Source organism: Vollenhovia emeryi, unplaced genomic scaffold (genome assembly GCF_000949405.1).
Source record: "Vollenhovia emeryi isolate VEMERY1.0 unplaced genomic scaffold, V.emery_V1.0 DF939120.1, whole genome shotgun sequence".
Lineage (NCBI taxonomy): Eukaryota > Metazoa > Arthropoda > Insecta > Hymenoptera > Formicidae > Vollenhovia > Vollenhovia emeryi.
Genome location: NW_011967246.1, coordinates 760,141 through 774,862, shown reverse-complemented (window position 1 = coordinate 774,862; position 14,722 = coordinate 760,141). Strand labels below are relative to the sequence as shown.

General features: G+C 52.9%; 1 protein-coding gene across 5 annotated transcripts in view; it reads left to right on the top strand.

Moving 5' to 3' along the window:
- LOC105570398 (protein groucho-1-like) overlaps positions 1–14,722 on the top strand; it is a 76,541-nt gene that overhangs the window by 27,839 nt on the left and 33,980 nt on the right. For 4 of the 5 annotated variants that reach the window (XM_012027563.1, XM_012027561.1, XM_012027560.1 and 1 more), the window contains exon 4: positions 4,369–4,413. The exons of the other annotated variant lie outside the window; for it this stretch is intronic. In XM_012027563.1, coding sequence (XP_011882953.1) covers positions 4,369–4,413 — 45 coding nt within the window. The remainder of the gene's footprint in view (positions 1–4,368; positions 4,414–14,722) is intronic. 5 annotated transcript variants of the gene reach the window in all.

Below are 14,722 nucleotides of genomic sequence, written 5' to 3'. Positions count from 1 at the left end.
GTGGCACTTCCGCCGATTCACGCCGGCCAGGCACGAAGATTAATCGCGCGATCGTCTCACGTACATAGCGTGTACGCCGTACGAGAGAGCGGCGCTTATCTCGCACCGAGGCACGCTCTCTCTCACTCCCGATCGATCGATCTTGGCGCTCCGCGCCCCGCAATCCTTTGTCCCGCGCGTACGTATCGATCGATCGGCCCGCGATTCACGCGTGTGACAGGTTTAAATGTACATATCATACTTTATTCCACTTTCGTTTCGATATGGCGCGGGGGCGCTTATTGTTCTGCCAGTTGCGCGGTAACGAACGTCGGCGCGAAACATAGCGCAACCACGGAATGCACTTAATCAAATTTCGATCGGCGAGCACGAAAGCATATTTATTGCGCTATCGTCCTATCGCGCCGTTTTATCATTGATGATTGATTACCGACGTAACAAGAATTTATCGTAGTATCGGGTTCAGGTCGGCGTTAGCAACAGGTACTCGCGTCCGTCGGCTAAACACGTTTCCGAGTTGGAGCATCGAGCGAGTCATTGATTCCTGCGGGTACAATCGTGCGGCGCGGATGCCTGCTTTTGTCGTCCTCGTCGTCGATGAAGTCGCGAGCGCCGAAATTAAGTGTCGCGTTGTCGCGCGTCACGGTCTTGCTACGCGGTAATCGCCGTAGCTCGCTCTCTCGGCCGCGGCGAGCAACGTTCTCCCAGCTGAATTACGATGGCTCTCCCGGATGCCGCGTTTCCATCCGCCGCGGGTACACCGAGCTCGGGGATGTATCTCGTGCACATTGACGGGGCGTGCGTACAAAGCCAGTGTTCCCGTATCTGGTCTCCCTCGAATTTTCCGTGTGACGTCGCCGGACGGCAGCCCCCAGCCCCGGCGAATCTCTCGGGTCTCGTTATCGATGGAGGCCATCGCGTATACGATCGTGTTCGTGCGAGCCATAGGACGCCCGGGTACGACATCGTTACGCCGCCGGGTGTAGCCTCCCTTCCCCCTGGCCACGGGGCGTTACGCCTTTACGACTCTTTCATGTAATTGTCGAGCTCGTGAACTTTTACGAGCGCGCGAACCGCGAGAGCACGGCGAGAGACCGGCCGCGAAGCAATGCCACCCGATACATTTCGCGTCGAGTACACGTCCTCCGGACTTGGTGTTTCCGCTCGCGAAACGCGCGCCGTAACTGCGCTGACGCGAGACACGAAAATGTTTCTATTTAAATGCGAAAATGGTGGCCGAGGTAAGGGAATTAATTCCCGCGCGCGATATATACGCCGAGGCCCGACTCGCCGAGTCATTCCGTAGCACGAATACACGGGCGTAAAACACGAGCTATCGCAGTCGTACACGTAGGCCGGCGGCGTGTTCTCGATTAAGCCGATTCCGACCGCGGGGTAACGAGGTTGCATCGAGGACGAAATTTGCAAATCGTACACGATCGGAGACGTCGTCGTCGACTAAAGAGCACACTCGGGAACGGTTTTCATTCGGAGACGATGAAAAGCACCGATGTCTTTCTCTCCTTCTCTGGCCGAGGGGGGACGAGCCAAGGCACGTTCGTGGGGTAGATACCGATCGTGATCGATATCGTTTGGCTGCTCGTGAATTGAAAAGAGATTGCGCCATCCCGGAGTCGTTTTCGCGATTCAATCGGTCACGATTAGAGACGACGATCCGCGGAGCGAGTTTTCAGCTAATAATTCAATCCGAGACTTCCCCCCTCCCCTCCCCGACTGTTTTTCGAACGGGAGAGAATTTTATATGAACACAGATAAAGGCTCCATTTATTCCCGACCTCAAGAAAGGATATCGGAGGTCTGCCGTCGGAGAGCGCCGGAATACTCTCCTCTCAATTCTTGATGTAAAAACGAAGATGCGAGGCGTATCAAATATCGATACTATGAAATATTCGCGATCGCGCTGTATCTCGGGGTTTACGTGGCTTCCACTCCATTATCGTAACCGATTGTCGCTGTTCGCCCGTGTTCCCTCGCTCGTATTAGACATCTCGACCGCGAGAGTGGCGTTTCCAGTCTCGTGATAATTAAGATCCCCGATCTCCCGTCTCCGAGGGTTTCCCTCCCTCGGTGGAGTCTATTAATTAAAAACCAATTGCTTCGTTGGGACGATCTCCGACGGCGAGACTGATCTCCGCGCGGCTTCTTTGTACATATATACCGCCGTCTTTCTCCTTCTATCCGCAAATCCGCTGAAACGCAGGCGGAAAAGAGAAGTCTTTCGCCGCGCTACATTTTAGGCGGCAAATTAATAATAATAATAAACAAAAATTCGTAATTAGTCCTTTGATGGCGGAGAAACTCAATGATAAAAAAAAAGAATGCATTATTGGTGAATTTTGAATCGCCTTTCTTTTTTTTATTTCGTTGCCGACGTTTCAATAAAGTTGATGTATTTAAACATAATTAAATTTTACTATACGCTAACATAAGCTGCGGGCTTTCAGCGAAATTATTATTTTCGCAAGAACAGAGCTGATTGAAATATACATTTCGCGATTTATTGATAATGCTCGCGAGCGCGAATGTAATAAAAATATGGGCGGATTAATTTATATTTAAAAGCGGAGCGCGCGCGGGGCCAAATTTCTACATTTATATTTTCTATATATACATTGTAGCGCTCGCAATTTACAAAATAATCGTAATTTCGAAGATAAACCGCGCCGAATGAATATCGAATTATTAAAACAAACGGGTTTAATTAATCGCGGCCTGTCCGAAGCAGGTTCGTAAAATATTCATCCAGACGAATTTGCCCGCGTTTGAAGTATTAACGATAATTCTACCGCATTGCAAAATAAATATTACCGGTGTCGTTAAAATCGTAACGCCGAGAACATTGCGTTCGAAAGCGCGAGACACTGTCTTCCTCGACCGCGTCTCGGCGTCTATCGCGCATTTATTGCGTTACGTTCCCTCCCTCCCTCCCTCTCCCCCTCGTATATACGCGAGAAAAACTCTAAACCGACTGTCGCGGCCGCACCGATATATTAAAACGCGGTTTAGTACGCTCTTTACGACCGCCGGGCAATAAAGCCCGTTTCACAACGGTCGTTGATTCCGCCGGGGAATAATGCGGCGACTATATTCAAGACGCTCGTTAAAATCGCGAACTGCCGGATTTTCTCTCTTTTCCTCCTTGGCGAGCGTCGTTACGCCGCTACCCTCCCGCCTCCGCCGCCGCCGCCGCTGCCGCGCGCTGATACTGCGTCGGTGCGGAATACGCGCTCGCGACGTGCGGAAATGCTCGGGACCACTGCTGCGGCGAACGTTTACGTTAAATATGTAAGCGCTATTTCGTTGCGAGCCTTTACGATCAGAAATCCCATGCGTGCGAAATGAGAACCGCTGTTCGGTAAGCGAATTAGTTAAAGCCAGCCCCGGCTGAGTCTTGTACACACGATGTAGAAACGATGTTACGAGAAACCGGTCTTTGGCCGACACGCATACGCACACGTGCACTGGGCGGCGTGTGCGCGCACGTACGAGCCTTTTCTCCCTCTCGGGGAGAAGGAGATGAGAGAGAGAGAGAGTGAGAGAGAGGGGGGGAGTGCTCCTTTCTCATCCTCGTCTTCGTTTTTCTCATTTTCTCGCGCTTATCCCTCTTACCGACTGACTGCGGTCTCGCATTACGGCTCAATTTGGTCCGCTTTTCGTAATCTCGTAATCTCATTTGATCGATATAATCTCAACCCTGCAATCGCGAAGCAGGCCCTTAAGGATCCTCCGCGAGGCGCTCTTACCGCACAGCCGTCATTACGGATTCAAGCGGCATCTTGGTTTGCGAAACTCGATAATTCGATTAATCCCGCCGAGTGGCTTTGCGTCTTATTCGATGCGATATTTATACGCCGATTTCGGTTATTTCTGCACGGGTCGTTATGTATAAAAGTAATACGGCGAATACCGCGACGAGTCTTACTGTCGTCGCGGCGGAAGATAAAATCGATACGCGGTCCGCTCTCGCGGGCGTCTCGCGAACATCCGCGGCATTGCGTTCGTGGCGCAAATTTAATCGAATTTCCTCGGCTTTCCGTGGGAGAATAAACGGAAATTTTACGCGGTAACGTCTTACGGGGTAGGATAAAATGACAAAGCCGTAACGTAAATACGAAAATTGGATTTCGCGTGAGCAACCTTCCGGCAAAGTTCAGGCTTTTGCATGAGAAAGTCGGCGTTACGCTGCTAGTTCACGCACGCATCACCTTACGCTTAACGTCGACGTGGCTTCGTTAACGGAACGCATATATAACGTAGCTACGCAACACTACGCTTGTACTAATTTCGTACTAACATCGTAATTTATGCGATTACGTTCTAATCTCACCATTTCATTTACTTTTGCAGTATTACGAGATGTCGTACGGGCTCAACGTGGAGATGCACAAACAGGTAAGGGACTCGGGCTTTCCGCTTACATTATTTTAAGTATCTCGAGAGTGCGCGGCGAGGAACGATATCGTCGTGATCGATACGCGCGACGTCAGCCGGCGGTGATTTATTAATCGCTCAGTTGGCACGTTGCGCGGGGGCTTTGGGCTTTAATCCAAAATTAAAGGGCCGAACACGAGGAGAAAGCCCCGATTACGGGGTGTTTGCGACCCTCCGGGATCTTAGCTATTGAATAAATATGTAAACAAGGTAATAACATGCAAATAGCAGGGCGGCTCCCCGCCTTGCCTCTTGCGCAAAACCTTGCGCGGTGGGGGGCGAAAAAAGCAACCTAACTCGACTTGCAGACTTTTATTAAGAACTACCGAGATTACCGTGCTTTCAGAAAGCACTCGGGGGCGAATCGCGCCGCGCGTTTTCGCATCTCCCCGCGCCGCGCGGAAATCAAATAATACTCGTATTCCTCCCCCCCCCCCCCGGTCTAACATCGTCTACGTGTGTTATTTTTGAACAGAGATCCATTTCGAGAATCTCCATTACAAAGATTTCGTAATCGGGCTCCTTTTGCAGCGCATCCATATTCATCGCGGGCCATTTAAATTTTTTATTTACCGCCACCGCGAGGCGCCGGTTTCATTCTCCTTCGAGGCAGTCGTCTCTCTCTCTTTATACGACGAGGGAAAGGTGGTGCCCGCGGTCGAGAATAATTTAGGGCCGACGTGGCTCCGCGAGGGAAACGGAGAAACGCCGTTAATCGATCGGTAACGAGACTCTCTTAATTACAGGACGCGTCCGCACCAAGTCGTACGCCCTCCCGGGCGGGCTTGACGCAATCTTATATAGCAATCCCGTCGGGGAGTCGCGCGCATTTCCGCCCGTTGTTATCCGCGGAATGGATTTTCGATCCGCCGTTCGCGACAGGTCTGAGAAATATCTCGTTTTGAGAAGCCGGCGTACAAGCGAATTCGCGGAATTATCGACAAGCCCGGCAATATCGGCGACGTAGCTCTCGAGTGTCCTGGAGGAGGCATTCTGTACACGCTGCCGAACAAGAATCTCGATCACGAATTCCGTGGAATAAATGGCGAGCCCTCTTTCTTCGCCTACTTCGATATTCTCGCCCCTCATCGACGCTTCTCCATAATCTATCTTGGGCGCGGGCGTGCAGCGACGAGTAATGCTCACGTTTATTGAATATTTAGCAGCCGAGCCCGTTATTTCCTTCACCCCCCCCCCCCCACCTCCCCTCCCTATTCTTTCCGTCTCCTCTTCTTTTTCCGGCAGGATGCGCCCCTGAAATCATGAATAAGACCTCGCGTCGGCCTCACGGTAGGTCTGAACGAAGCCAGTAGCGACGCAAGTCAGGTAGCGGCTTGCTTATCTCTTTTCCTGAGCGGGTATTCAACCGAGTAATGGTGTTGACGCGTTTGCGAGTATTTTAGATGTTGACGCGGCTGGGGAGATCGAACCGGCAGTTGCGCGAAATAATTACTTGTTAAAATTATTAATTCGATAAATTTGCATGTTGCATCACACTGTTTAAAAATCGCGCAAAGGAGATGCCTGGGGGGGGGGGGATATCGTGCACTGATAGGAAAGTATGTAGTATTTGAAACTACAATTGCACAGTAAAATAATTATAGTCAGGGATATCGTTTTTATAGTCATTATTACTACAATATTAGTAATAGCAACCATACAGACACAGTGATGTCAACTATTTAAAGAAATTTACTATAAAATGTAAGCCTTTAACCATTATCCTGTTAAAATATCCAGGTGATGAGTAGTAAATTGGTTAATTATTTTTATACAGCAAGTACAATCGCAATAATAGTAAATTTCACTACATTTCTATCATCCACCTTACTAACCGCATGGTAAACAAAAGTGAAGTGGTTCGGAAAATGTCCTCCCTAGAGGGACGCGCGGTACAAGACTTTCTCGTAAGAAGACAACCGCATAGGGTGTTATAAATACGGATAAGTTTATACACTCGTACAAGATTACTTATCTTTTCTTTGAAAGATGCTTGTACTATTCTTTACGAGTGCAAAGTGACGTAACCAATGAACATAGTGACTGCAATGTACATATAATAAAAAGCGGGGAATATAACTTGCAATATAAATACGATTATTACTATTGCACATAGTTGGTCGAAATTTTTCCTTGCGGTTGTTATTGCAATGTGTATAGTGCACTTTGCCAAATTAAAAGCTCGTTCTGGTGCATTGTGACAACCATGTCGTAAGTTGCATGGACCGATATTGTGTCTATTGAGAAGAATTATAAAAATGACTGTAAATTATAGTGAGATCGTGGCATCTCGAAGATTTTTTTTCTGCCAGTGTGTAGGAAGAGAGAAAATATGGGTATGTAAGAGAGCGCGCGCGCACACGAATGGAAAGGAAGGATTCTATTCTGGGAGAGAACGAACGATTTTTCCGTATGATCGAAACGTGGATTTCCGCTTGTAAGTCTCGTAGAAAAGTTACGTATTAAAGTTGAATGAAGAGCATAACTCTTTTAAGACCCCCCCTTCCACGGGGACATTCGTGCGCTACGCGGAGGAACAGGCCGCGAGATACGGCGCCGTGTGAAATGTGGTATCGGAGCGACGGAATATAAATTCCGATAGGAAATCGCAATACGATCGTGTCGTATCCGCCGTTTTATGTCCCCCGATATCCTCGAGATAAGCACTCGAGGCGGCACTCTGAAATACGACGTGACGGCCCCGCGCACTTTTCTGGATCGGAATGACGATTATTATCTGCTGTCACTTTTAATTCGGTCGCGATTTATCGCTTCTGGTAGCCGGACGGCTAACCAGGGATTTATTATTATCGGCCGGGCATTATCGCGCGCGATTTACACGCCCGTACACGCGCGCGGTGTACGCGGGATCCGCGCGCGCGCGCGCGCGTATCCGATATCTCATATTTATAAAATCGAAATGCCGCGCCGCGCGCCGACACGCACGCACCCGCCGCGCGGTACCCGCGCGAATTAATAGCCGGCCCGCGCGTTTATGACGAGAGGCCCGGGCGTTGTCGCGCTCGCGCGATGGCGTGGCAAAGAGAAAAAGCGCGCGAGACGAGAATGAATAACTGATCCGGCGATGCGAAAGGGCAAAATACCGCGGACGCCCGGGAATTATCGGGTGTTGCATTAATGCCGGCGACGACCGGTTTGGCAAGTGTCCACACGCAGCGAAACGCGTCCGTCCTCCCCCTCCCCCTCCCCCCCCCCTCTGCCCCCTTCCGCTCCCTCCCGGGAGGTTATTAACGTCGCTAATTCTCGGCAATTACTGTCATCATCGTCAGCCGTCTCTGACCGCAACCGAGCTGTTACGTTTTCCTGTTACACCTGTACGATAATCATTGTCAGCCGGAATCACGCCTGCCGGATAGTTTATGGATATATCGCGCGGCTATATAAACGCCCACGTTGACCGAACAGTTCTTCGATCGGCCGTATAATGCGCGAATTAATAAGGTAATTGGCACGGTGGCTCTCGTTTAACGTCCGAGCGTTATAGATACGGCCGGCAATTGTCGATTTCTGCGCCCGACGCGCTTATCAGACCGTAACGGTGTCTCTTTACCGCGAGTGTCGTTCTTCCCGTTCGGCGCCGGGTACAGAGGGAACGGAGGTTGTTATACGTCGCGACCGGGTTCACAGCTTGATTCTGACCCGTTTCGTCGTACACCGTCGGCCAATGACCACGCGGTCGCGCGCGCTCCCCGCGTTTTTATTTGCAGGAAGCGATGCGTATTGTAAACGCTTTCAGGCATTACTCTCGATTTTACTAACGCTATTACCGGCGATTCCGCAGCTGCACGTACGTGTCGGGGCAGTCGGAAAATTCACGCATGAAAAGTATGGGCGGCCACCACGAGTGATTCGATTTCGTTGTTTTGTTCGATTCGCTGGTTCGCTCCCCCTCGCGCGCTCGCCCTCCGACACCCCCCTTCCTCCCCCGGGCGCTTGTCTTCCCCGCCCCCACCGGTTGTCTCTCCATATCCATCCCATATACAGTGCGCTCATTATTCATTTATCGGTTTAACGAGCACGTCCGCGATAAAGCGTCGCGAAATATCGATATCGGATGGTCAATACCCGCTCGGCTCGCTCGGTCCCTTGTTTGGCGCGTGCTCCACCTTTCACTCGGAAAAACAAAAGATCGGCCGATCGCGATTTCGCCCGGCGTATCCGAGACGCGTACGCTGCCAGCTCGTTATCGAGATAACGACGGGCGACGGGTCGAGGGAATTGTCGGGCGATTTCGAGATTTCTCGAACAAACGAAACGTTTAACGTTCGTAAAATTGTACGCCTCTATATTTTTCATTGAGGGCGTCTGGGGGAGGAGGAAAAAAATACGCGACGCTCGAGGAATCTCGTTGGGCGCTTCATGAATAACTTCTCAAAAGCGTCCGGTAGCTCGTCATCCCTTGCTCGCGAGGGAGAGAAAGAGAGCGAGAGAGGGGGGAGGGAGAGGGGAGAAAGAGAGTGACTGCGCGAAATGTGTGCGCGGCCGCCGCTTTTTTTCCCGTTTTTATTGTGTCTGCAGTGCCACTGGTTTGATCGGTCGGGCCGCGCCAGGTGGAGGCGGAGGAGCAGATGGTGATTGAGAGGGAAGCGGGTGAGGACGGCGGGAGGACGGGGGACAGGGGAGGCGAAGGGAGAAGGCGCGCGCGCGCGCGCGGCGGGGGTGGTCGTGTGGGCTGAAGGGAGAAAAAAGAGGGCGAGTCCGGGCCGTCGCAACGAGCGGAGGAACGAATGGGACGTTGGTGTCAGGCGGGGGGGCAAGGGGGTAGAACAGGGTGCACGTCGGAAGGGGGAAACCCGGGAGCAGCCGCCGCCACCGCCGTTGGGGGTGGATGGGTAGCGGTCGGGTGGCCGTGGTTGACGGTGGGGACGCGTTGGCGGTGGCTCGGCGTTGGTTCGGGGGTGGCGGGGGGCGGCGGGGGCGGTGGGGCGGGAAAAAGCGAAGAGCAAAATTTGCTATCGGAAAAATCGAGCTCTCCACGCCACCGCCGCCGACCTCTCCACACACACTGCGCTCCTCGCTTTTTCTCCCTCGACCTCGCCCAACCACGAGTCGCGATCCCTTCCGACCTCGCCGCCAACCCCCCCGGGGGCCTCCGGCGAGAGGCGTGTACGTCGCGTCGGTGTGAGTTTGACACGCGTTCGTGTGTGCCGTGCGGCTTGGCGGAGAACGGTTCGCAATATGTGCACAATAAAATATACACAGAAATGTCTACTCTCGCTCTCGCACTCTCGTGTCTACGTCCTCCTTTTCTCGGTGTCGCGAGAGCGCGCATCCGCGGGGAGCACGGGCGCGCGCGCGCGCGTGTACGTGTGCGCACGTACACGGGTACGCGCCGGCCGGGTGTGCTTTCAGCGTAGGAATCCGCGATATCGACGGGGGTTCCATGTACCCGATACACGTCCTCCATGCTCGCGATCTCTCAACATGATAAGTTCTTTCAACCGGCACCGCGGCTCGGCTCCTTTTTCTCCTTTTCCTTCGCGAGCACAATACGTGCACCTTTTTCGCCCCGCGGATAAGAAGGATGTTGCTGGGAGACGTCGCAATCCGCGGATGGTTTTATCCGCAGCAAATGGGCTTCGCCGACACACGAGAGTGTGTCGCGCGAGAATCGAATCACGTCCCGTCTCTCCCGCGAACGGCAAGCCGAGTAACTTACTCGGACTCGTTTCGAGTCCGGTCCAGAGTGGTCCAGTCTGATCCGTCTTATCGGGGACAGAATTTATTTCGCGTGTACGACGCGAATTCAGATCTCGGCTGCGATTCCCTTCTACCCTCGGCGCTACCTCAATCGCCGTTTATCGGCTTGTCCACGCGGTCTACGAACGACTCGCGCAAAAATCCGCGCGCGTACTCGCGCCGGTATAATATCTGGAGTTATAGTACAAGCGCGAGTACACGATACGCGACCGCGGGCGGTCACGAATTTTTATCGCTCCACCTGCCTCTCTCTTTCCACCACGTTTCGCGCTTACGACGGATTCAAGGTTCTGGGAGCTCGGGCGAAACACGAGGAATACGCTTAATTCTCGCGTCTCCAAATGGGCACTTAAATTTCTCGCAGTAAAACCCGCGGCGCTGCGGGGAATAGTCGAGCCGTTAACTCGAGCGAGGGGGAAAGGGCTTTTTAAGAGGTTCGCCTTTGAGGGCAGGAGAGAGAAGAGAGATGCTATCGAGATCTCTCGCGGGATTTAAGATCCACGTAGACACTCTCGCGGCCATTCCCTCTTTCCCCCCCCGTCCCCCCTGCGAAGGTAGGGGGCGTAACTACTTACTACTAGCCCTGATGTCGGTGGCGGCGGTTGGGATCGCTTTTATCACTCGTACATCTTTTACGACTGGTCCCCGCTCTTCTCGCCGCCCTTCCTCCTCTTCTCGCGCCTCTTCGCGCGTCTTCCGCGCCGTGTTTTCCATGCCCTCGCCGTTGTAAGCGCTGTATTTAAACCGCGAGTCGTAAAGTTTGCCCGACGCGTGTATATCACGCCGTGTGCAGGTGCAGCGCGATGGGTGGTCCGAGGAGAGCGAGAGACGCGGCTCGTCTCCATTATCGTCTCGGGCTCTTAAGAGCCCTATCCTCCTCGAGACGGCCGCTATCTTTATTTAGGCCCCGCCGATGGACATCGGGCCGCGCGCGATAAGGCTACTACGGTTTTCCCCCGTACGTCGTCGCGCGCCCCGATTGCGCATATCGAAAGATTGTACATCACCGAAATCCTCGTTTGCCAACCAAGTAAACTATAACGAAGTTAAACATGTTTGCCGATCAAACATGTTTGATAATTAAACATGTTTGGTAATTAAACACGTTCGGTATTTACGTGGACGTTCAAACGTTCTTGATATCGCGTCCCGGGAGATAACGCGAATGCGCGCGAGATAAGAAGTTCCGCGCTGGCCGACATTAGCTCGCACAAAAGGAGCGTATCGGTGTGCGAATCTAATTTGCGCCCGGGGGGTATAGATTGGCGACGTTACGCTTCCTTGCGGGCATGTTTACGTGTGCCCGCCCTACAGCTGAAGTGGCAGCTCCCGCACCCTCCTCCGTCGGCTTTATGCAGCCGAGCTCCCGGCACTTTTATCGACGCTGGGGCGTTAGCATTATGTCAGCTATCAACGAGAGGGTGGAACGAACACCCTCGAGCCCTCTTGCGCTTAGGGGTGTCGTTAAGAGATCGCTCCCTTTGCCTGCTTTATTACACTTTATATATGTATATATATATATGTATATACATCACGTTAGTTTCTCGCTATCGCGCCTTGCTCTTCGTTCCTAGCGAATTGGGGCGTCAAAAAGAAAAGAACGAGGATCGTCAAGTCCGCGGTTTTCACAATGGCAATTATCCCGCGTAGCAATACCAGTGGACGAAATTATTTCTACTCCCTGGCCGATGCGGATAGACAAATTTCACCGATTCGCTGACTCGGAGATTTGAATTTCGCCTGCTTAGTACACAGGATTCATCTGCTTAGATACACAATGTACTTTACCTCCGCGTAGTTTATTCATTCACCCCAGCGGTGTTTACGGCGCGGCCGCGTTAAACCGCGCGATTTTGGTATCTCTCGTACCGCGGAAAGAGTCGACGGGACGAGGAGGGGGGGGGGGAGGAGGGGGCGGCATAAAGGAAACTGGCGCGGTTAATCGCCGTATCATATGACTGAGTAATTGAGTCTGCGAATTGCCGGAGGCAGGTTCCACCGAGCTCCGCTCGGTCTTCATCTCGCAATTAGCGTTAAGTTAATTGTACTTCCTGCGCGAGCTAACCCCCACGGTCGGACGTTCGGTGAGCGGTGAAGGAGGGAAGGAAGGTCTTGTTTTCCCCGGCATTCGCCGTGGCGGAGAATTACGAGGGTCGCCCGGCGACGATAATTTTCTTGGTGTTTCGGTGGGTGTGCCGGGGGCGGTCGTAAAGTCAAGTCGGCAATGCGGATTGCCGTCGACGTCGTCGTCGTCGTCGTAGTAGTCGTTGTTGACGACGCCGTGGCGAATGCACCCGAGGCCCGAGGCGCCCAAGCATCACGGTAGAGAAGTGCCAAGACACTGGCTGGTGGAATGAAGAGGAGGAGCGCGGGCGCGCGCGAGGGGCAAGGAGGGACTTTTAACGAGGCGTCTTAACGGCGTCCGCAGGGTAGAGCGAGACCCTGCTCGCTGCCACGGCACTAATTTGCTCGCTTTGCGCCGCGACGGATGTCATTCAGTCCCGTTCTCGACTCCGCCGTTGATTACCGCAGAGTCGCGTTTACGTTTCGAGACCGGCGTCGCGTATACACGACGGAGGATCGCTCGTACGATCCGATCGTAAATGAAATTTCGATCGGGATTTAATTTCAACCTGCGCTCGCATTCTGTATTTGTTCGAGGAACATAATGCGTTAATCGCAGGACGCGGGAATTGACTGCCGATGAAACCAATCGCAAAGTCAAAGATACGAATCGGCGGCTGGTTCAACGAACGAAGATACGCCTCGGCCCGAAATTCGCTTCGTATCAATAATAGCGGAGCTGTTGGAGAGGGTACTGTACACACAGCGAGATTCGTACTCGAAAGGGTGGAGAGTAGGAGGTCGGTCGGCCTCGGCGGCTAGTCCGTTAATGTTTAGCGCAATCAGCGATAATGGCGGTCTATGGCGCGTTTAATCAAGGCAGTAGCCCGTTGCGGCTTGCGGTTCGAAAGCGGACTGCCCCTCGGCAGGGTGCAAAGGAAAGGGTCAGCTGCGGCGGAGGGTGAGAGGGAGACGGAGAGAGGAAGAGAGAGAGAGAGTAGTATACTCGTGGTAGAGCGGAGAGGATAGGACATATCAGGTGGGCTTAGTGGTCTCTACTGGTCCCACATTGCTTCGACCAGAGAGTGACCACCGTATATATACGTGCACAGAGCCACACGAATACGTTGCTGCGGTCGGGATTATCAACTGCGCCTCGTTCTCGCCTCTCTCTCTCTCTCTCTCTCTCTCTCTCTCTCTCGTGCGCGCGCGCGCGGTTTTTCTTTTCGGCACAAGATCCGGTGACCGAACGTCGAGACGAATAACGCACGAGAGACTAATCTGCTAAGGCTTAAATGTCAAACAGTTCGTCACGTCGCTTACTGCGAAACGATGCTCTTGTTCCACGATCGCGATAACAGCATGGTAATCGAAGTCAATAAAAGGTAACCGTTTGAAGAAATTACATTGTTCGATAACACGCTTCTCGAAATGTTCTTTCGAGACAGCTCCTGCCGTAGTTACCCGAGAGTAGCGGCCCTCAGCATCCTCTTAACAGCCCGATAGTACATCCCTCTTCATAGCCGAGTCAAGGTTCGCTGCTGTTATTAGCTGTCTACCGACATTATCGTGCGCGCGCGCGCGCTTTCGCTCCGAGAGATGGGTGTTCTGCACGTTTAATATCCTGAGTGCCGCTAATTTGTCGACCGTAACCCACTGACACTCGTTGATCGATCGCTCTGCCAAGTTGCTCAGTCGTCTTCTACCACGAGCGTCGTGTCGCGCCAAGAGCGGGTGGGAGTTAAGAAGTCGGATAATTAGATACGCGAGAAGTAATAGAGAGGCTTTTCCTGGCCCGCTCGCGAACCCACGCGGCAAGTTTCCGCATTCTCTGTAAATATTCGTTTTTACGCCACGCAGGGAAAGGGGAGAGCGGCGGTGATGTAAGTGGTGGGTAAACCACTCTCTCGCGCGGTTACTTCGTTATTCCGTGAATCGTTGGAGCATCGAGGGTCCCCGCGTATCTCCTCTTCCACGTCTCTGGAACGTGTCTGAAAACGACTCCGGCCACCCGGTAGATCCGTGGTATCGCGCGAGATCAGGACACTCTCGAAGAGCAGCAGGGGGCAAGTGGGAAGGGAAACGGGAAGGATGGATGGAAGCTCGAGTGCTGAGACAGCACTCCGACGTTCAAACATCCAAACATCTCGATCTTTCGGGGTCGGGCCGTCTGTGTCGGGTCTCCGCCTTGCCGAGCTGCTGCTGCCGCTGCCGCTGCCGCCGCTTCTGCTGCGACTCTAGTACCACTTATCCTTCTCTCCAACCTCCGCCGCCCCCTCGCCCCCCGCCGCCGCCGCTCCTTTCTTCGTTCCATCTCTCGGTCCGGAGAGCTCTAACCAGAACCCGAGGTCCTTTCCGTTCTCACCCTCTCTACCTCTCTCCCTCTCCGTCTTTCTAGTATCCCGGCATTTCTGGCGCAACGATGTAGCTGGTGACGGCAATACCGACTGCTAGTGACAACAACGACTTTTCTCTCTCTCTCTCT